Raw genomic sequence first — 20,858 nt, 5'->3', positions numbered from 1 at the left:
TGGGTGATTCTGCCCCACGGTAGGCTACCCTAAGTGTTCTGAGCACATTTAAGGTAGGCCAGGCTGAGCTAGGATGTTCAGGGGGTTAGGTGTCTCAAATGCATTTCAATTTATCATTATTTTCCCCATAAGACGGGTTTATTGGGACGCAGCCCCGGGCTTAAGTTGAGGAAGATCCGTAAAATGCACAACTCTAGCCCCACTAAGTGGCACAGACATGCAGTCCAGACTTGCCTTTGGAGGGGACATTACAAGAAGGAAATGTCCAACCTATGCAAAACTCTAGCCCTCATCTGAGGCCCGGGCAATCTAGAAAGTCTCACAATTAACCAAATTCTGGAACTTTCTTTAGTTGGTCTCTTCAACAAGAAAAATACAGCGTCTCTCAATCAGAAACTCCTTGCCTAGAATCTCAAGATGGTATTAATTCTCGAGCACTGGAATCCATACAGGCAAGACTGGCCTTAAGTGCAACGAAATCTACCTCCCTAAACCACTGACTAGACCCAGGGCTGGCCTCGTGGCCGGTTCAGAGCACCGAGCTCCGACGCCCAGGCCTGGCCACACCCAAGCCGGTTCATGTCACCGCGTGCGGTGACCGAGACCACCACCTCTGCACTTGGGCTCACAACGACCACCATTTCTCTTCTGAAAGAGATTTCCATGGCCCGCCTGGGGCTTGCTGGAAGTCATCTGGATGCTCATCGTTGTTTGCTGACGGGGGACGGTCCCCTTTTGCAAGTCATCTGTCACTGAGGCGCACGTCGTCTCGTCTGGTAAACAAAGGTACTTTGATCTGTCTCCCAGGGACAGCGTGGGGCATAAATGGTTAATGGCCGGGAAGGGACCAGCGAAGCAGAAATAGCTTTGCCTTAATTAAATACCAGCGTCAAAGGCGAGGGGGCGAGGGAGGCGGACACACAGACACAGAGGGGCAGAGACACGGAGAGAAAAACAGAGGCAGCCTGCAGGGCTCAGGCTGCCTCCAGATTGATGTTCAAATTCCTTCAGTACTTGCCCTTCCTGTCCAAGATTTGAATCCGCTTCCAGAATCTTCTATTTTCTGTTTTGTCTAAACCCTGCTAAAATGACAGGAGAGGATTTTTCTGTTGGGGCCTCAGCTTCCCTATGTGGCACAGGCTGGTCTGCCCTCCTCTGTCTAGTTTCCTTAGAACCTAGAACAGATGCAACAGCTAGAGGGCAGAGTGTCCTCCAGGCAAAGCATCTAGGGGTGCTGGAACCACGAGGGCTCCACGGAACGTCGCAGCACATAGCAGACACGGCACAGGCCCTGGGACAGGGACAGCGGCTGCTGGTAAAGCGTGAAGCTTCTGGACCAGAGGTCCAGGGTGGCACCGAGGCAGTGATCCTCCCCCTGCCCAGCCTCATAAACTGGGCAACCTCCTCCATCGGGCACCACATGGGAGCAAGGGACTTCTGAGGCTGCACGGGAAGGAGAGTCCTCCTTTCCAGGGTGAAGGTATAGACCTAGTCTCCTATGCCTCTTTTCCACCCTGCCTTCCCCACACTGTCACATCCTCTTTACTGAGGTCCGCCGCCTGGAAAGGGAGAATGAGACTGAAGAATGAGAATGGACAACAGTCCGCCAGTCCCCCCGGACTGAAGCACAGAACTCTGGCGGAGTACCCCACGCCTCCCGCCTGCCCGGGCGCCTGTGAATCTCAGTGGGGTTCTGAGATTTTACCTCCAGCAGTGTTTGAGGCTCATACAACACCTCTGCATCCCAGATTCTCGAGATAAGCTAGGGGACGTGGGGTGAATGGTAGGAAATGGAGGGCGTCCACCAGGGAGGGCTTGAGCTCCCATCCCAGTGCCCGAGGCTTCCCGGAGAAAGGCAATCCCTCCCTCCCAGCGGACTTCCTTCTGAGGAAGCAAGACCTTCTGTCCTGTCCACTTCGTGTGATTTGTCATCAGGCTAATGTTGATGAGAAGCAATGGCAGCTTCTAGGGAACAGGGCCAGGGAGTAGATACGTGCTGTTCTAAGGTTCTTCAAACACACATGTGGACAATTAAGATGAAGTGAAACAGAAAAGGCCAGGTTATGTTTGGGGATCGTGGATTTGGGGGAAATAACACAAAAAACCAGAAGCAAGCAACTCTTCTGCAGTGAGTAACACAACTAAATGGCTAAATATGCTGCCGATGTCAACCGTCAAAGCCTGGAGGCAGGTGAGAGTCCTACCATAGGGGAAACACGGCATCTTCCAGAAAGGCCTAACCTCCACGCGGTGGTGTGTACCACACACACCTGTTTTCATATGCAATGGGAAACCCATTCCTCAACCCAATTCTTACAGCCCAAATTCATTCTAGGCTAGAGATGGGCGGTTTCGGAGCTAGCTCAGAGCTACCAGGACAAGGAAAAATATTCTTGCCTAACCCCCGGCAAGTCTGGAGTGTCTGGTTAAGCAGGAGTCCTACCTGCTCACACATACCCCCTCATCACGCTTCCGTCCCGTCCCAGAACACTTCTGCTCTGCACTGCATTTTGAGGGCCCCAAACACAGCAAATGCTAGTTGGATAAAAACTGGGGCTATTTAAAAAGAAGCAGGGTATGTTTTCTGGCTCCTTCCCACAGCACGTCAGTGTCAATAGAGTTGATGTTCGAGACCTACCTGTATTCAGCAACCCCTCCTGCATGCTTCTTCATTGCCGTTTCGGAGCTCATTCCGTAGAAGAGCTTGAGCTTCTGCCCATTCTTCTCGATCACCTCTCCGGCACACTCCGTGTGGCCTGAAAACATCCCTCCCAGCATGACAAAATCCGCTCCAGCTCCTAAACTCCAACGGTGGGGACAAAAAGCAGCCATAGGGAAAAGAGCTCAGAGAAAACCGGCTGTAGAAGGATCGACAAGCTACTCCAACTCACCCCTCCTGACTCCCAGCAATAATCAAGAGAAAAGCTCAACCTCTCCCTTTCTGGAAAAAGTGGAGAAGGCCTGCCATGTGGGGAGACAGACTCTGGACACTGAGAAAGAAATGCAGCTAAAGGCTAAACACTGGACAGTCCTGAATGGTAACTGACGACTGACCATGACCACTTTCCAAACAGTTTGTCTAAGTCTCATCATCAAAGCAGCATTAAGAACTGGGCAGCATTTCCTACAGCATGTTGCCCAGTCTCTCCTCCGGTGCCCTCATCAGGCATCTGGTCTACCTTAGGCTAGCAGCACCCTCACACTCGGCTTGTGTAGATCACGAAAGACCTCAGAACAGACTGAAACTCCTACACTGGAGACCGGGTACTAAGAAGACAAACTTAATTATATAGATAGAGAGAGATAGATGATAGATAGATAGATATCTCCCGTAGTCTGCATTTGAATGACTTCAGTAGACTTCCACTTTTTGATGTGACCTAAGGAAGCACTAATAGGTTTTAAGTGTTGCCTGCGTGTTTGAGAAGCCTGAAGTCATTAAGCTAAAACCCAACATCAAAAATTGGAAGCCAGGTAACTTGTGCAAAAGGAATACACAGAGAACAATGGGGTGGTATGGCCAGAGCATAATTAGGGCAGGGTACCTAGGCTGGATTTTCTGGTTTTCCCCCAAATTGGAATTGTAATAAAAATTTTTTGGATGGGCTATTTCAATTTTCAGTAGCAAATGTATGCGGAGGATCCTATTACCATTGAGACTTATTTGGGGGGACAAAAGGAGGATTGTTCTTTCTCTCAGCATGCCACAGTGTTCTACACTATCTATCTATCTATCATCTATATATCTGTACATATAGATATAGATATATAGCATGGAGTTGCTTCTCCAGTGTTTATCATAGGACACGGCATACGGCAGATGTATGATAACTACTTGTCAAGAATGGAAAAGGTGTATGTGGAAAAACTAGCAACACCACCATTCCCCATCCTGTTCATGGTGATGCTACAGTCTCCCCTCTGACTATGAACGTCTCCTATGTCCCGTTGAGGGTTTGCATTTAGAACGCAAGCACATCAGGATACAGAATTAGGATGAAGGACAAGGAGGGGGAGCGAGCACAGGTACCCTTGACAAGTGGCCTATGACCTCTTCCAGTGGGTCATTTAGGTATTTACAGCACGACCCTGGGGTTTGCGTCAGGTGTCACGGCCCCTCCTGTTGAGCGTTACAGGGAAGCCAGCTCTGCAGGGCTGGCCCCCTGGCCTGGTCCTCACGCAAGCCACGCACAACCAGACCTTTCTACTCGGCTACAAGCTTTGCAGACCCAGCAATCCGGGGTCCCTAACATGAAGACCGGATCCTTGCCCCCCACCCCACCTGCCCTGTCATGACTTTGAGGGGGCAGAGGAAAACCGGTGTCCAGCCAGGCCTCCCAATGACCACAACCCGAGTAGCAGATGTCAACAGCAGGAACGCAGGGCACAGATCCACTCCAACAACGCTTTGAAGAGGCTTCCAATTGTTTTTGTTTCGGAATGTTCTCACGTCCCTCCCTCACCAACATTCTCCCTGACGCAGTTCCTCTCCCTCCCTCCGCTGACCCTCAGCACAGGAAAGCCCACACTCCCTGGAAGAAGAGCAAAGGGAAAGATGCCAGAGGTGACTCCAAAGACCAGGGACTGTTACCTACGAGGCACCTTCTTAACCAGTTGGTCACTTTTAAAAGTGCACCAGTTCCTACTCCGTGCAGGGCGCCCAAGCGGGAGCACCCAACAGCATTCAGTAGATTCAGCTCAAAAATCAGTAACCAAAGTGTCTTTGGCTAATGATCCAGATAAAGGGTGGGTGGGCACACAAGTGGCACAGGGGGTCCTGACTCCCCCTGCTCGACCGCCGGCTAAGGGACCCTGACCTTGTCACCCACCTCTCAGGGCCTCATTCTCAACTACAAAGTAGGCACCCTGGATGATAGACATGACCCGTGTGCTCGCTTCCATAACCAAGATGCCCGATCAGAAGGGGATTACGTAAGAAGGCCGCCCATTTTCATGACATTCCCCAGGGCTGCTACAAAACCCCGCTGCTAAGAACATGGTTCCGGTCTCCTTGTCACCATCAGTGTTTCATTAAAAGAAAGAGAGAGAGAGAGAGAGAGAGAGAGAACCAGTGCCTAAACCTAAGACAGTCTATGGGAAGGTCTCTGAAGCAGTGGTCAAAAAACACAGGAGTTGCCCAGTGCAGGTAAGGCGAAGGGGCCACTGGCGCCGACAGAAAGTTCCCATCCATAGGAAAAAAAAAAAAAGGAAAAAAGTGAACTGTGAACTTGGCCCTGGCCTCAGAAAGGGGAGTGGGGCCATGCGGGTTGTTTTTCTGTCCCCCATGGGCACACGCAGCTCCCACTTGCCAGGCTGGCGTCCCCAGCTGTGCAGCCAGCCCCGACGTCGGACGCAGTTCGCCAAGGTCAGGTGGCACTGGGCGCAGCACGCGGAGCCGCTGCCTAGCGTTTTCCCAAGAAAAGGCCAGGAGGCCCCCAAAGCCCCAACTGCATCACAGCTGGACACTGCTGTCCCCTGCTGGGACACGGGCTCCTCAGCCCCGCGGGGAGAAACCACTGGGGGAACTCCAGTCCTCCCCAAAAGGTTGCCCCGAGTTAGGCCCCAGAGACCCTCCCTGAAGTCGCTGTGCTTCCGACCTGGTCCGGGCCTCTTCCACAGGCCCCTAAGCCATGACTTCATCCTCTCTTGGCTTGCAGGCTGACGGGACACCCACCCCCCCATTCATCCCCTGGGCACTCCGCCCACCCGCTCGGCTGAACCAAACCAACATCAGGACTCCGGCCAACTGGGGCTGAAATCCAGGGAACAGGAAACTCAGGACTGGCCCAAAATTTCCCAACACGTCCCGCCTCTTCATTCAGGTTCCCACTGGAGGCCAGCACACAGCGGCAGGGGAGTTCCCACCCGCCCCCACCTGTCCCCTTACCAAAGGCTTTGGCGACATCTCCTGGACATGTGCAGCCTCCGTCCTTCAAAGAGGAAAAAAGCAAGGAGAGGGGGTCAGCGGCGGTGCGCTGGGCCAGGCTGTCCCCCTCCCCTGGGGCGATTTGGTCATCAGGACGGGCTCTCCGGAAGCACCCCCCAGCCAAAAACAGCAAGCCTCAGAGCCCGGGCCCAGCATTCCCCACTCACCGTGTTTGGACGTGGTTTGCTCCCCTCCATACTGCACCTTCCATCCCCCAACCTCTTGGGGTTTCCTCTCCAGGTCCGCCCTGCCCCCCACCCCCCTCAGCCTGCCCTGGAAGCCCAGGCAAGCAGGAGGCAGCAGGAGATGCTCAGAGACTTCATCCCCCGCCCATCCCCCTTACACAACACGCCTGGCCAGGACCTCCTGAATTCACTCTCATTCAAAAGTCCCCCTTTCCTTCCTTGCCTGGCCTGAAGTGAGGTTTATTTAGTACAAAAGCTGAATTATTTTAAGAGCTGGGGAAAGGACACTGAGTTCCTTTATCCTCCCAGCCCCTCCATGGGTCCCTATCTACCTTCTTGTAATGGGCCCAGTTAGCTTAAAAATTGAACATGCATTCCTGATCCCCACTCTACCCATAGAAAGCGCACGCCCGGGGCTGGCTGAATGCCCAGCAAGACGGTTCACCTTGGGCTGCCCAGCACGGTTCAGCCATGGAGATTATGGTGAAGCACCAGCAGCACGGTGTGGGGCTTCTAGAATGCAAAGCCCACAGGCCATCCTTACCAACAGCTGCTACCTGCTATTCCCAATTTGGCCTGTGTGACGTCCAAGGAGAAGGTGGCCAGCGAGGGTGGCCCGGAGTTGCTGCCAGACCCCAGAGAGAGAGAGGTAAAGAAGTAAAGGTTCCGGGGGAGGCAGGGGGGGGGAAGCTGACGTGATGACAGAGCCCTGAGCTCAGGGTGGGTCTGGGAGGAACACCAAGGTCTCAGAGGCAAGCACCTGTCCCTGGAAGGTGGGACCCACCCAGAAAGGAGTCAGACCAGCCTTGGGAAGGACACAGGCTGCCCGAGGCTATCTGGCATCACAATCAGCAGGAAGGGGTGTGCGCCCCCAGAGCTGGAGGGCATCTTGCCAAGCAGTATGAACCACTGGTGTGCGCCCCCAGAGCTGGAGGGCATCTAGCCAAGCGGCATGAACCACTGGTGTGCGCCCCCCCCAGAGCTGGAGGGCATCTAGCCAAGTGGGATGAACCACTGGTGTGCACCCCCAGAACTGGATGGCATCTAGCCAAGTGGGTTGAACCACTGGTGTGCGCCCCCAGAACTGGATGGCATCTAGCCAAGTGGGTTGAACCACTGGTGTGCGCCCCCAGAGCTGGAGGGCATCTTGCCAAGCGGGATGAACCACTGGTGTGCGCCCCCCAAGAGCTGGAGGGCATCTAGCCAAGTGGGGTGAACCACTGGTGTGCACCCCCAGAACTGGATGGTATCTAGCCAAGTGGGTTGAACCACTGGTGTGCACCCCCAGAGCTGGAGGGCATCTAGCCAAGCGGGATGAACCACTGGTGTGCGCCCCCCAAGAGCTGGAGGGCATCTAGCCAAGTGGGATGAACCACTGGTGTGCACCCCTAGAACTGGATGGCATCTAGCCAAGTGGGTTGAACCACTGGTGTGCGCCCCAAGAGCTGGAGGGCATCTAGCCAAGCAAGATGAACCACTTTATGAATAGCACTTCCCATGGAGAACAGAGGTCTCTGTGACTCATTTCCCTTTTTTATCATAATGCTTTTGAGGTCTGTCACCCCACAAGCTGTAACTCAATTTCTGTCTCATTACTTCTTTGCAGTTCAGATCCAAAGGTAGGTGTCAAAGCTTGAACTCTATTTTTTTATGAATATTTACTGCCTGGAACTATTTCCTCCATCGTGTCTGTGACGGGCACACCCCAGAAATATTGCTGGTTTGGTTCCAGACCACAAGCAATAAAGCGAATATCACAATAAAGCGAGTCAAATGACTTTGGTGGTTTCCCAGTGCAGACAGAAGAGCGTTACTGTCTAAAAAAAAAAAAAAAAAGGTACACAGCTTAGTTAAAAAATACTTTATTGCTAAAAGATGCCAACCATCCCCTGAGCTTTGGGCGAACCGTCATGCCCGATCACAGATCGCTGTTAACAAATACAAGGATGAAAAAGTTTGAAATTTTCTGAGAATTACCCAAACGCGGCACAGAGACACCAAGTAGGCAAATACTGTTGGAAAAACGGAGCCAAGAGGCTTGTCCCAGAGGTGGGGTTGCCACAGATCTTCCGTTTAAAAAAAAACAACAACAAAAAAACACAGTTTCTTTGAGGTGTAATAAAGCAAAGCTCGATAAAATGAGGTGTAGCTGCACTCATGTGTAGTTTCTCTGACCCCCGGAGGGCCACGGGGTGCTAGGGAATGGTCATTTCACAAATGGTCTTTCTAAGTTACGTGGCCCAAGCCGCCCATGGGAAGACAGTGACAGGACTTGGGGCTGTGCCTTGTTGGTCTCAAGCTCCAGCGTATCCACTTCCTCTTTCAAAGGTACAAACCCTTGACTCGCCCTGCCAATTTTGGAATGCTTTATCTCTGTACCAAAACCAGTTCTGCACTCGAAAGAATGTCAAACATATGACCTGAGAAGATTACACAAACTCACGCCCTCATCACACTAGGACATTATTGGACTTGAAACACAACATACACAACACACACACACACACACACACACACACTCCCTTGCTTGCGAGCTGTGAGGAGTTGTCACTGCCACGGTGGTATCTCATGCGGGGCCCGGAAAATTCCACATTCTTGTGGTGAGGGATGAGGCCACTAGGGCCCTTGAAAAAGGAGCTCTTCTCTTCCCCGGATGGGCCAAAATGTCCACAGTTAAGAGGGCTCCGTGACGTGCCATCAAGAGGAAATCCTACGTATGGCATCTTCTGCTCACTTTACTTGGAAATGCATTTATAAATAGACAAGGCAGACCAAACACGCCAGGCTGCGCGTTTGACCCCATGCCATCCGACGTCGCAGAGTGCTTTAGGGTAAAGGAGTCTGCTCCCTACTCCCGGTCACGGATGGTTTCCAGAAGCTGCTCAAAGCTTCCTTTTCATGTTCTCAGGAGGCAAGAGCAGCAGGGGCAAACCCCTGCGATCTAAGACACACATTTACTTTCACATAGAAACATCACAGCTGCTGGAAACGTTTTCAAAAACAATGTGCAAATATTCAAAGCGCTGCTTGTTTTGCTTTTCAAGAGCGTCTTTCAGGAGAAAAAGCGTCGCGTGACAGGAGCGGTGGGAACTCCATCTGTGAACTGTTGGCCTACCTACTCTTCTCAAGAGTACTTGCCCTTCTCTGAAATTGAGGGCAGGGAAAGCAAGTACAGAACTGGTGGAGCGAATTCAAATCAAGCACCTATGTGCCGGGGCTGTTACAAACTTCACTTAAACACCACAAGCACCTACAGCTGATATTTTTGTAGATGGGGGGGGGATGAGGGGAGCTCAGAAAGGTTGAGTGACTTGCCCAAGGTCACACAGCAATAATAATGTCAGAACTAGAACCCCAGTTAAGTGTACACTCTAAAAATGTCCAGAAACAAAAATAAATAAATAAATAAAATTTTAAAAACATAAATCTGTCTAGAAGCATACTTATCAAAACATTAGCTGTGGTCCTCTTAAGAAGGTAACAGTTCCAGGAACCTTTATATTTATCTGTAGTTTCTCACGTTTTCTAGGCTAAACTATGCTGTTGGGGAATTTTTCAAGCCTCAAAAATTTTTAATTATCTGAGTAACTTTGTTTAGGTCTTGCTAAAGAATGGTCTCACTGCTTCTGAAATGCTATATTAAATCGTTAAAATTATTGGAAATTTGCTGATCCATCTTTACTTCTCTGCAGAGGGTCAGTGCAACTCCTAGTGACTGGGCACAGAGGAGGAGAAGTTTGGGGGCGACTTTGAATCATCTGGATCCTTACCATGACCAGCCCTTCACGATACGGGGCCTCCTGAGCCTTGACAGGCATGCTCTCTTGGTCTTTATAAAATGCACTGATTAAAATGCTGGAGCTTGGGTCAAGAAGAGACCAGGGTGATCCCAGTCAATCTCATCCCAGGACTTCTTTCTAGGTCTTCTAAAGCAGCACGAAGTCCAAGATGTGCTTGGTTATCGGTGGACAGTGAACTCACCAGTGGTTCGAACCCCGCCCCCTCTAACCGTGCATCGGGGACTGACTATCCTTTCCCTGCTGGAAGACACGGGTGGGGTGTCTGGGGGGAAGGACAGAGGAAGCGCATGTCTCCCAGAGCACTGGGGTGGGAGAACGAGGAGATGGGGTCCTGTACCAACCCTGCAATGTCTGTGGCTTCAGCAAGCCCGTCTGCTTCTCGTTCTTTGCGACCTCCTCATTTTCTAAATCGGGGGGAGGGCAGTCAAGGGAAGATGAAGAGACCTCAGTCTGAATGTTGCCAGTAGTGATGCTGGACAAGTTACTTAAGTTCCTGAAGCTTCAGTTCCTCACCGGATTGCAATGGCTGATTTTATGTATCAACTTGACTGGGCCACAGAGTGCTAGGTACCTAGTCAAACATTCGTCTGGTTGTTTCTAGGAAGGTTACTTCCTTCCTTTCTCCCTCCTTCCCTCCCACTCTTCCCCCCTTCCTTCCTGATGAGATTAACATCTGAATTGGTAGACTGAGTAAAACAGACTGTTCTCCCCCATGTGGGTGGGCCCTATCTAATCAGTCGAAGGCTTGAATGGAACAACAGGGCTGACCCTCCTCGAGTGAATTTTTCCTGACTGCCTCTGAATGAACATGGGCTTTTCCCTGCCTTTTAACATCAACTGAAACATCAGCTCTTCCTGGTTCGCAGGCCCTCAGACTCAGACTGGTACTACACCATCAGCTCTCCTAAGTCCCTAGCTTGGCAACTCACCCTGCACATCTTGGGACTTCTCACCCCCCATAATCACGTGAACCAATTCCTTATAATACTTTCTTAACCTCCTCTCTTGCCAAGCACACACACACAGACACACGCATGTGCATGCACACGTGCACACATGCACCCTATTGGTTCTGTTTCTCCTAGAGAACCCTAATACATGTCAAGTGAAGCTAACTGCTTGTTTGGTTGTTCCAAGGATCATAAATTCTAAGTGTATTGTGCCTGGAAGGTACTAGATGCTCAACAAATAACAGTCATTCCTTCCTCTAGGTCTGTTTCCACCTTTACTTTCAGGGATCATTTCTATAGTTTGTTTCCACCTTTACAATTCTCTTTTGTGTGATGTCCCCAGCAGATGACAAGACAAAACTAACTAGTCACACTTCAATCTTCACCTACGTAGGGGGTGTCCTGAATTTACAGCTCTCTGCCTCTCAGAACCCCATGGGGGCCGCAATAAATAGAAACCCGATTCAAGTCCAGTGCTTGAGCATCAGCACCTGCTAACAGCCCCCTGCTGTGGCTTCCTTTTACTGAATTTCAACAGCATGGATGTGCTAATTCAGCAACCAAAGTGTCATAGGAGGCAGCTAGAAGGCAACTGGGCAGAGTAGCAAGATCCAAAATATCCGATGGGTTTCCAGTGGGTTTAGGGACTGGCCAATGGGAGAAATCGGCTTGTGAAACCCCATCAGACACAGGGGCGGTCTAAGAAATGGCTGCTATGAACCCCGGGACCCTCGGCTGGCCAGGAGGAATGAGCTCAGGTCGAGTGCCCATCCCACGTGAGTTTAACTTCGTCTGGTCTTCTGGCTACACACAGAACGTCTGACCCTGTCTGGGAAATCTCTCACCATTACCGAAAACCTGGGAGCACCCGTACCGCAAGCCTGGGCGGCCACTGTTCCTCACTGACAAATTCAGAGAAGCCGTTCCCTGGGCACTAGCAGACAAGACCACGCTCTGAACACGGGCCCCACCAAGGGTATGCTGAGCCTCCAGGACAGGAACCAGTGGTTCTCAAACTTGAGAGCACATGACAATTACCCAGAGGGCTTGTTAAGACACAGTCCCGGGCCTCCCCTTCAGAGCTGCTGATTCAGTAGGCTGGAGAATTTCTAACAAGTTCTCAGTTGATGCTGATGTTGTTGGTCTGGGCCCTACACTGGGAGAATCGCTAAAAGCAGCTTATCAGCAAGGTGGTGCTATGTAAAGAGAACCCAAGTTGATTCTTAGTCGCTGGTGGTGCCAGCAGAGCCTCCCCTCCCCCCTCGCCCCCCCATCAATGAAGCAGGCGTGAAATCTCTAGAAGGATACAAATGTGGGAATTCGGAACATGTTCACAGTAGAACCCTTCATTCGACAGATCCCTGATTTGGAAATGGTGGCCGCTCAAGGCATATACAGGACACGGGGGCCGAATTTTGTGGAAGCCTCTTGATGGTGAAAATGGTCACGTGATAGAGATTTATGACTAATTACATACGGTGCTTTTGTGTCCAACCTCGGAAGAGTCATCTTTGCTAAGACAGGGTCCAGGAATGTCTTTTTAGGAAAGCTTTCCTGGTGATTCTCATGCAGCCAGCCCGAAACAAGGCCCAGGGAACACCTGAGACCCACCGGCGTCCTGGGGACCATGCTGTTTGCACTGAGTTGGATCACTGCACTCGGCCTTTCACACACAATAAATGGGTGTTCACTTGTGCCCTGGGGCATAAGCTCAGCGACGGGATGACGAGTTCAGGGCCTCAGAATGGTCAGCAGCCAACAAACCTTCCTTGTCTAGCACACAGTAGATGCTCAATAAAAACTTGCTGATGGAACAGTGGATGGATGGAAAACTTGGGTGAAGAGTGAGGAAGAGCACAGGGAATCTGCACTGGACAGGACCCTGGCTCCCGTGAAGCAAAAGCCATAGCACTCACATGCTAAACTGAGGCTCAAAACGAGGGAAGGTGCATGTAGGGATTTTCATAGAGTATCCTTGTATCCTCAAAGCAAGTCCAGAAATCACATGTCAGCATGTTGAAGTGCCAGGCTGAAATCAACAAGCCATCATTCTGCAGGGATGTGTAATCAGATGCATTTGGAAATGTCTGTTTTTTTTTTTTTTAATCACCTATCAATTATTTAATGTGGGAGCCTGGCTCAGCAACTGCACAGGTCTGAGGGTTTAATATATTCAAATGAGTCAACACTGTTATAGGACCACTAAAATTACACCACGAATTCAGATTTTGTAAAAAAAAAAAAAAAAAAGTATGTTAAAAAAAAACCCACATTAAGTGGAAGCCATGGTTCTGAGTCTGCCTGATTATATCCCACGTGTTCTGTCCTGTTCTGAGCATTTTAGCTGTGAGGCGAGAGCTAGGGTACGTCTCTTCAACGGTCTGAATCATCATCACATCAGTGAGGGTAGAGCAGAATCATGGCTACGCTGAGGACAGATATTAACTTGGCATTAATCCATTCACTCAACCTTTAATGTTTAGGGGCTGCGTCCCAGGTTGCTGTCCTTCTAGGAGCTTCCTGGAAGTGCTGCTAGATCACTGTCTCTGCCTCTCCTCACCCCTTCCCATAGATCTCTCAACCCACAGCAATCTGCCTTCTGCCCCCAACATGCCACTGAATCCGCTCTCACTCCGGTAACCAGGGGCCAGTGGCCCTCAATGCAACATGACTGGCATCCTTACCAAAAGGAGAAATGTGGACATGGGCGCACACACACACACACACACACACACACACACACACACACAGGAAGGACGCCACATGCAGACAGGAGCTATGGTGCCACCAGCCATGGGAGCTGGAGGTTTGGAACAGAGCCTTCCCCCCAAGCCCTCGGGACCCTGCTGACACCCGGAGCTTCTCCAGACCTGCGAGACCGTGACTTTCTCTTCTTTAATCCACCCAGGCTGGGGTGCTTTGTAGCAAATGAGCATGTGGCCCTCTCATCTTCCCAAGCTCCCCACAAATCCAACACACCACCGAACGCCATGAGTTGTTACTGACCCCTGTGCCTTCGCCCCTCACAGCAGAGTAAGTGGGGAGCAGGGCCGGGGTCTCTGCCAAATGTCACTGCTGGGACCAAGGTGCCCGGCTCACGGCCAAGCCCACAGGAGGCCAACCGGATGAAGGGCAGCCAGGAAACAGGCTTCCTCTGGGGCCAAGGAGCAGGGGCCCGCCCAAGTCCCGAGATGTTCCTGTAGGAACATCCAGCCCCCTGCCCGCGGGAGACTTACGGAGATGATGTGCCCCTTCAGGCCGTGGGCAGAGTCTGCGCACTCGATCACCGCACTGAGCTGGGGGTAGCCCACCCCCGTCTTGGTGCGGGTGGTGCACACGGAACCTAGAGGGCGGGAGAGGCGGGGCCCAAAGAGAGATGGTTAAGAATGAGCAGCACGTGATACAAAACGAGCCTGCGTCACGGGCACACAGCCCCGCCCCGATTTACAGGGTGGGGGGGGGATGAGCTTTCTTTCCATGGGGGAGGGGCGGGTGGTGAGAACCCCACCGTCTGGCCATGTGGCTTCTGGTCCTCATCACCGTCAACCGCTGATACCCGAGACACCCTGTCACTGTCACTCGCCGTGACATCAGCCCCCATCTCCGCCCGCTTACACTCCCGTCCCTTTCCTGTACCTCGCTTTTCCGCACAACCACGCTATACGTCAAGGGACCCCTCGGGCTCCTCCCACAGCCTCTTTACCTTCAACTTTTGTCAAATTTCTAACTTTCCTGAGCCTCTCGGCCTCGCCTATGAAACAGAAATGGAAACACTGACTAACCCCAAGCCTGCACCCCCTCCCACCCAGCTCCGTCCTCAGCGGGCCCCAGCCTCCCGGGCTTCGTGATCGCCCACCCTGTCCGGGGTCCCCGTCTAGCCGGCGGCCGGACCAGCTTCCATTTCAGGACCAGCCGCCCGGATGCCTGCAACCCACCTTCACCTCTGCCTTTCCCAAGGTCAGCCCCAGTTCTGGTGGACCCGTCTGCAGAGTATGATCCCAGCTAGGTCCAGGCTGAGTCATGCCCAGAGCACCACCATCTCCAGCCCTTGTCCCCTTGCTCAAGTCCTGTCTGCCCCTCCCGGCAAATGAGCATCCCCTGTGCCCCAAGATCACCCAGACCGACTTCCCACATGTCCACCTGCCACTGTCCAACCCCACCTCGCTCTCCCTCCTGCTGCCCTCACTCCAGCCACTGGGACCTTCCAGTTCCTCCAGCACAGGGAGTTTCTCCCCACCCTGGGGATTCTCTGTACATGCTGTACTTTCTGTCCGAGCACTCCCTATGAACCAACCCCCCTGGTCTTGCCAATGCTTCTCATCTTTCAGGCTTTATCTTAAATGTCACTACCTCAGGGGAGTTGTTCACCATGGTATTCACTTCAAAAAGAGGCATTTAAGTAATTATTTGTGTACGAACGCAGGGGATCTGTTTTCTCTGCTGGATGGTAAGCTCCATGGATAGTCATTGTTGTAGATCCAGCGCTGAGAATAGAGCCTCGTACATAAGGGGGCTATAAATAGTCACTAAAAGAATGTGCGAACTTAAGAACAGATGAGTCGCCCACATGCCAGTCACTTCACTGGTTCCCAGCTCAATCGGCCATCAGGCCTGGAGACAAGGCTGCTGGAACCCCAGCCTCCTCTCCTGGCTCCCCACCACCATCAGTGCCTTCACGGCCCCTGCCCCAGATCTCTCTCCAGGGCTTTGCGGACAGGACCAGACAGAGAACCATGTCTAGAATTCCAGGCGGGGATTCAGCAAGAAAATCAGAAGGATGGGGGAGCCCCCTTTCCTCCTGTACCTGTCCAGCTACAGGGCAGAATGCATCTCTTGATGTCCAGTGTGTTGCTCACAATCCTGGAGCCAGCGAGCTCCTCTCCCCACCAAGGCACCCTCTGCCCCAGGCACCAGACCGTCATTGTGCAAGGCAGAATTCATTTCCTAATCTCTGGGTCCTAACTGGCTTTTCTCCTCTCCCACTCCATAGCCAGATCCTCGCAGGAAGGCAGGGGTCTCTGCCGCAGGGGCCCAGAGCTCTGCCCCCAGGAGAGACCTACAGAGGTTAGGCCAGTCACCTGTCTTGGGAAGAGCCAAGGAAGAAATTTCAAACGAGGCATGGGAATGGTCTTGATTAATGCTCAGGTCGAAAGAAGAAATTGGATACATGTTTTCTCCTGGTTACAGGGGCAAGGCGCCCATTCTTAATGCTGTCATTCACAGAGAGAATACCCAAGGTTTTTATTCTAAAGCATTCATGAAATTTAAATGTCATCTCCAATCAGTTTAAAGAAGGGGATCTAACAAAGCTCCTTACCCACCCTCTTTGGTCGTATCTGTTCTGATAGACAGCCCTGCCAGGGCTGGGGGAAGGGGGGGCACACAGCAACAATGGAAGGACCATAAATCTTCTGGGGAAACAGAGTGTATACACAGAGCATGCGCATGAAGGAAACAAGTCCAGCTGAATGCTCAGGATTACATCAAGTACATCAAGAACTGCTCTTCGAGAGCCAAGAAGACTGCCTACACACCTTTACATCCTGTACCCAGCACAATGGCAGCTAGTAGACGCTCCGCACGTATTTCTGATTAAACAGGTGACTGGTGAGCGTCCTGCTTTTGGAAGAAAGAGTCTTCCTGGTCTATTAGTAGCCTATTCTATTATTAGCTCAGCCTATTACAGCCCATCCTGAGCAGGGAGCTCCTTGTCATAAGAACTGGGCCTTATCTTCTCTTTGACTTCAAAAATGACCAACACTCCATAAAAACCAGGCCTGTCTTTCCTCTTGCTCGGACTATGTTGTTAATTGGCCCGAGTGGCAATATCCAAGGCCCAATCCTGAGAGTTTCCCTGTATGCTAAACACTCAAGTCCTCCGGTGAGCCTACAAGCCTCGTCTTCCTAATCCTCTGTTCATATACATCCTGTTCCCTCACGGCTGATAACTGTGCCAAGTCAAAAAAACAACATCTTCTGCCTCCTGCAGCTCATTCCCACACTCTTCTCACATGGCTTGATGGTTTGTTTCCTTTTTTGGTACTGTTCTTTGGGTGGGCGGTATTTTAAAAATCTTTGCTGTTTTTTATTCCCAGCTGAAAATGTATATCTTCTTCCCTTCTCTCCAATTTTAGTGTTTGTTTAGGAATGGATGTGCAAGGAAGAATTTGGAAACATGAAAGCTCATGTCTCACCCAAGGGGAAGGTGACCACCATCTGGCCCAGGAGAAAGTGGACCTGTCCAGTAGAAGGACGGAAAGGCTCTGCCTTGCTCCTCCACTCAAGACACCAATGGGTGGTCCTAGGAGAGAATGCTCAAGAGCATAGGGGCAAACTGAGCTGGATATGTATCAGGTGAGGTGCCAGGGGTGGTAACGACGGGGCCATGGGTCACGTTCGAATGCGGCCTCAGAGCTGTATGCCTATGTGCAATGTTTGGGGTCCCTCCAACCTTCTTATAAACCTGAGTTATTCATGTCCATTAACCGTCCCCATGATTCTTCACCCCCCGACCTTCCTCTTCAAGGTGTACGGGATCATTAACGAAATCCGCATTCTCTTCTTCCACATTAGTGCTCTGAAACCAGGACCTCACATTCTACCCACATCCCAGCTCCGTTAAGATGTTCCCTGGGGGCATCAGAAAGCAACCCAATGACATTTCCTAACTCCCAAAAGTGGGGTGATACTTCCAAAAGAAATGGGCTTTTACGCTTGTGGCTGGGTCACCCATGGGTTCCCTTCCGGCCACAATCTCCAACCTCCCCTAGCCCCACACCCCAGCGCCTGCCACACAACCTCTGCTGTGCTTCCCAGCAAGCCTTACCTGGTCCAACGCCCACTTTGATTATGTCTGCTCCAGAAAGAATAAGCTCTTCCACCATCTCCCCTGTTACCACGTTCCCTGCCTGAGACAGAAAGAACACAGCCCACGATCACACATTATTCCTGGTGATACAAAGATGAGTGAATGAGCAACTCCACACCTGGACACACAGTTGGACACGTCCTGAAGCCACCCGGCGGTCTGGGGGCCGAGAGAGGGAGGTCGGGGGAACAATGGACTGAATCCCTGATTCTAGATTAAATCTGAGGTTGGTGGGTCAGGCTGTTCCCCTGGTTTCCTTCCCTACTGAACTAGGAACACAGACTCTGACACCTGAGACCACACTGGGGTGAGCTGACAGCAGGAGAAGGTACACGCCAAGTGTATAATTTTAGAACTACAAGAGACCGGAGACTGCCCAGGGCAGAGCTTTTGAACATATCCATGATGGACAAAACAAAATCCTACGGAGAACCCAAATACATGAAATAAGCAATGAAACGCTCTCAGATAATTATCATCTTTACTGTCGGGCATAATATGTTTCAGAGATGATAACACCCCTGAAGAGCCTTTATGGCACTCTCGGGCTCCGGATTACGAAACCCAGAGATCATCTCAATGATGGGAAATGCCTGGGTGTCCCTCCCCCACTTCAGGGCCGGTGGTTCCCACCCAGACCTGAAAAGGCAGATGAGCCCTTATGGACCAACAACACTGCAGCACGCTCCGATTTCAGAACACGAGCCTGTGGCCCTAAGAATAAACAGGGAAGCCAGGATGTGGCAGAAGCTAAAAACCAAAAGGATGCATCTGGTTTGGAGACTCTACAAGTTCTTTCAGTGCAGGAGCTGGGGAGCATGAAAATAGCCCTCTTTATTATAACTCACTGCCCTGTGGATTCTTCAGCTGGTCCATAGGATCCTTGGCAAGATGCCTGACTGAATGTTCACAATTACACAAAGTCTTATTTTGGGAAATGCATCCCTATTCATGCTACCATGATGCTTTTTTTTTTTTTTTTTGCATTGAAGCCCCAATGTCTCTTAACGGAATTCATTCCTCGGGCGGGGGGCATTTTTCTTTTTGAACCTAGACAAAGTGACTTTTAATTCAGTATAAAAGTATCTTAGAAAGATGGATGAGGAAGGCTCAAAGCTGCTTTAATCCAACAGCCATCTGACAATAGAAAATGCTAGGCCGTCCAGAAAAAGGGTCAGGATATTGAGAACACCACGTATGATGAGGGGGTCACTACATGTCGGCGAGGAGCAGAACAAGGTTTCGGTGGAGCTGGGGAAAGGGATCTTCTGGAAGCCAGATATAGATTCTCATTCATACTTGTCCGCAAAACTAGATTCATGGATGCAAGAGTTGAATTAACAAAAGGTGTGCCCTTCCAGACTTAGAATACCTTGAAGACCTGTAATAAAAGTGGAAAAAAAGATGTACACACACACACACACACACTCATATAATCAACAAAACTAAGAGGCAAATAATGTGGTAAAGAAAAATCCCTGCGATTACGACAAAGGGTTGGTTACTAACATTATAAAAGCTCTCCCAAATCTGAAAAAGAAATGCTAACACCTCACAGAGAAATTGCCAAAGGACATGAACAAACTAAAAGGATAAATAAAAGTGGCCAATAAACACAGGGAAAGTGTTCACCCTCGCTAATCATCGCATTTATTTTTTTTTGAAAGATTTTATTTATTTGAGAGAGAGAGAGCTCGTGCAAGAGAGTGGCGGAGGAAGAGGGAGAGTGAGAAGCAGGCTCCCCACTAAAGCAAGGAGCCTGATGCGGGACTCGATCCCAGGACTCTGGGATCGTGACCTGAGCCGAAGGCAGATACTTAACTGACTGAGCCACCCAGGTGTCCCACTAATCATCACATTTCAATTCAGATACCAGGGAGGTACTACTCGTCACTTAAATTATCGAGGACAATCATCATTAAATACCAAAGAGGAAACAGACACTATCTTTCTCTGCTGGTACAGGGTCTCCTTTAGTACAAGTTTTCCTGGGAAGCAATTTGTCCATACAGAGCAAATACAAAAAAAAAACAAAAAAAAAACATATATCCTTTGATCTAGTGAGTATACTTCCAGGATCGATCCTCTTTGGAGGGAACAATCATAACTGAAGTCAATGATTTAACTACGAGGATGTATATACTATTTCTAACAGTGAAAAACTGCAAATGCGTTACCCAAAATGGGAATGGTTCAACAAACTGATGTTTTTCAGCTATGTGAGGTTTTTAAGATTGGTCTGGTGGTGCAGGAAAATGCTTAACCACTTTCAGTATCATGTTAGGGGAAAGAGTTTTGTTAAAAACAACAACAACAAAAAACCCATAAGAATGCCAAAGTGCTAACAAATTATGTATAAATGAAAGAATTACCCAACTTTTAATTTTTTTCTTTTTCTTTTAAAGATTTTATTTATTTGAGGGAGAGAGAGAGAGGGCAAGAGAGGGGCAGAGGGAGAGGGAGAAGCAGACTCCCCGCTGAGCAGGGAGCCCGACGTGGGACTCGATCCCAGGACCCTGGGATCATGACCTGAGCCAAAGGCAGATGCTTAACTGACTGAGCCCCCTAGGCGCCCTTAATTTTTTTCTTTAAAATTGTCTGGATTCTACAGGAGGAACTGCATTACTTTTTCTTTTTTTTTAAGATTTATTTATTCATTTTAAAGAGAGAGAAAGAGAGTGAACACAAGCAGGAGAGGCACAGGAAGAGGGAGAGAGAACCTGAAACAGACTCCGAGCTAAACACACAGCCAGGCTCGGGGCTCGATCTCACAACCCTGAGATCAGGATCTGAGCCGAAACCAAGAGTCGGACGCTTCACCAACTGTGCCGCCCAGGTGCCCCAGGAACTGCATTACTTTTCTAACTAAGTCCGATGGTTTTGGGTTTTCAGTTTTGTTTTATTTTAGCACAAGGACCAACATAAACTTTGTAGCCAAGGAAGAATTAAATAGGAACCTGAGAAACAAGACTCCAAGCTCTCAATTCTTCCTCACTCCTGGTCTTGCTAAAGAATAAAACATTTTTTAAATTTTAAAAAAATAAATTTTAAAAACGAAAACAAATACATACATACATAACTCAGGAGAAGTTACTCTCAGCTCCCTATATAGTTTCGCTTTCAATGTGG

General features: G+C 50.3%; 1 protein-coding gene across 4 annotated transcripts in view; it reads right to left on the bottom strand.

Moving 5' to 3' along the window:
- The window catches only part of GMPR (guanosine monophosphate reductase), a 45,178-nt gene that overhangs the window by 3,740 nt on the left and 20,580 nt on the right, over positions 1 to 20,858 (bottom strand). For 2 of the 4 annotated variants that reach the window (XM_027603760.2, XM_027603761.2), the window contains 4 exons: positions 17,688 to 17,769; positions 14,098 to 14,204; positions 5,888 to 5,930; positions 2,639 to 2,798 (listed from right to left, as the gene is read on the bottom strand). In XM_027603760.2, the coding sequence (XP_027459561.1) occupies positions 2,639 to 2,798; positions 5,888 to 5,930; positions 14,098 to 14,204; positions 17,688 to 17,769 (392 nt within the window). The remainder of the gene's footprint in view (positions 1 to 2,638; positions 2,799 to 5,887; positions 5,931 to 14,097; positions 14,205 to 17,687; positions 17,770 to 20,858) is intronic. The other 2 variants (XM_027603762.2, XM_027603763.2) reach the window with 2 other exon arrangements.

The sequence above is a fragment of the Zalophus californianus genome, chromosome 7 (genome assembly GCF_009762305.2).
Source record: "Zalophus californianus isolate mZalCal1 chromosome 7, mZalCal1.pri.v2, whole genome shotgun sequence".
Classification (NCBI taxonomy): Eukaryota; Metazoa; Chordata; class Mammalia; order Carnivora; family Otariidae; genus Zalophus; species Zalophus californianus.
This window is presented reverse-complemented; position numbering and strand designations above follow the sequence as displayed.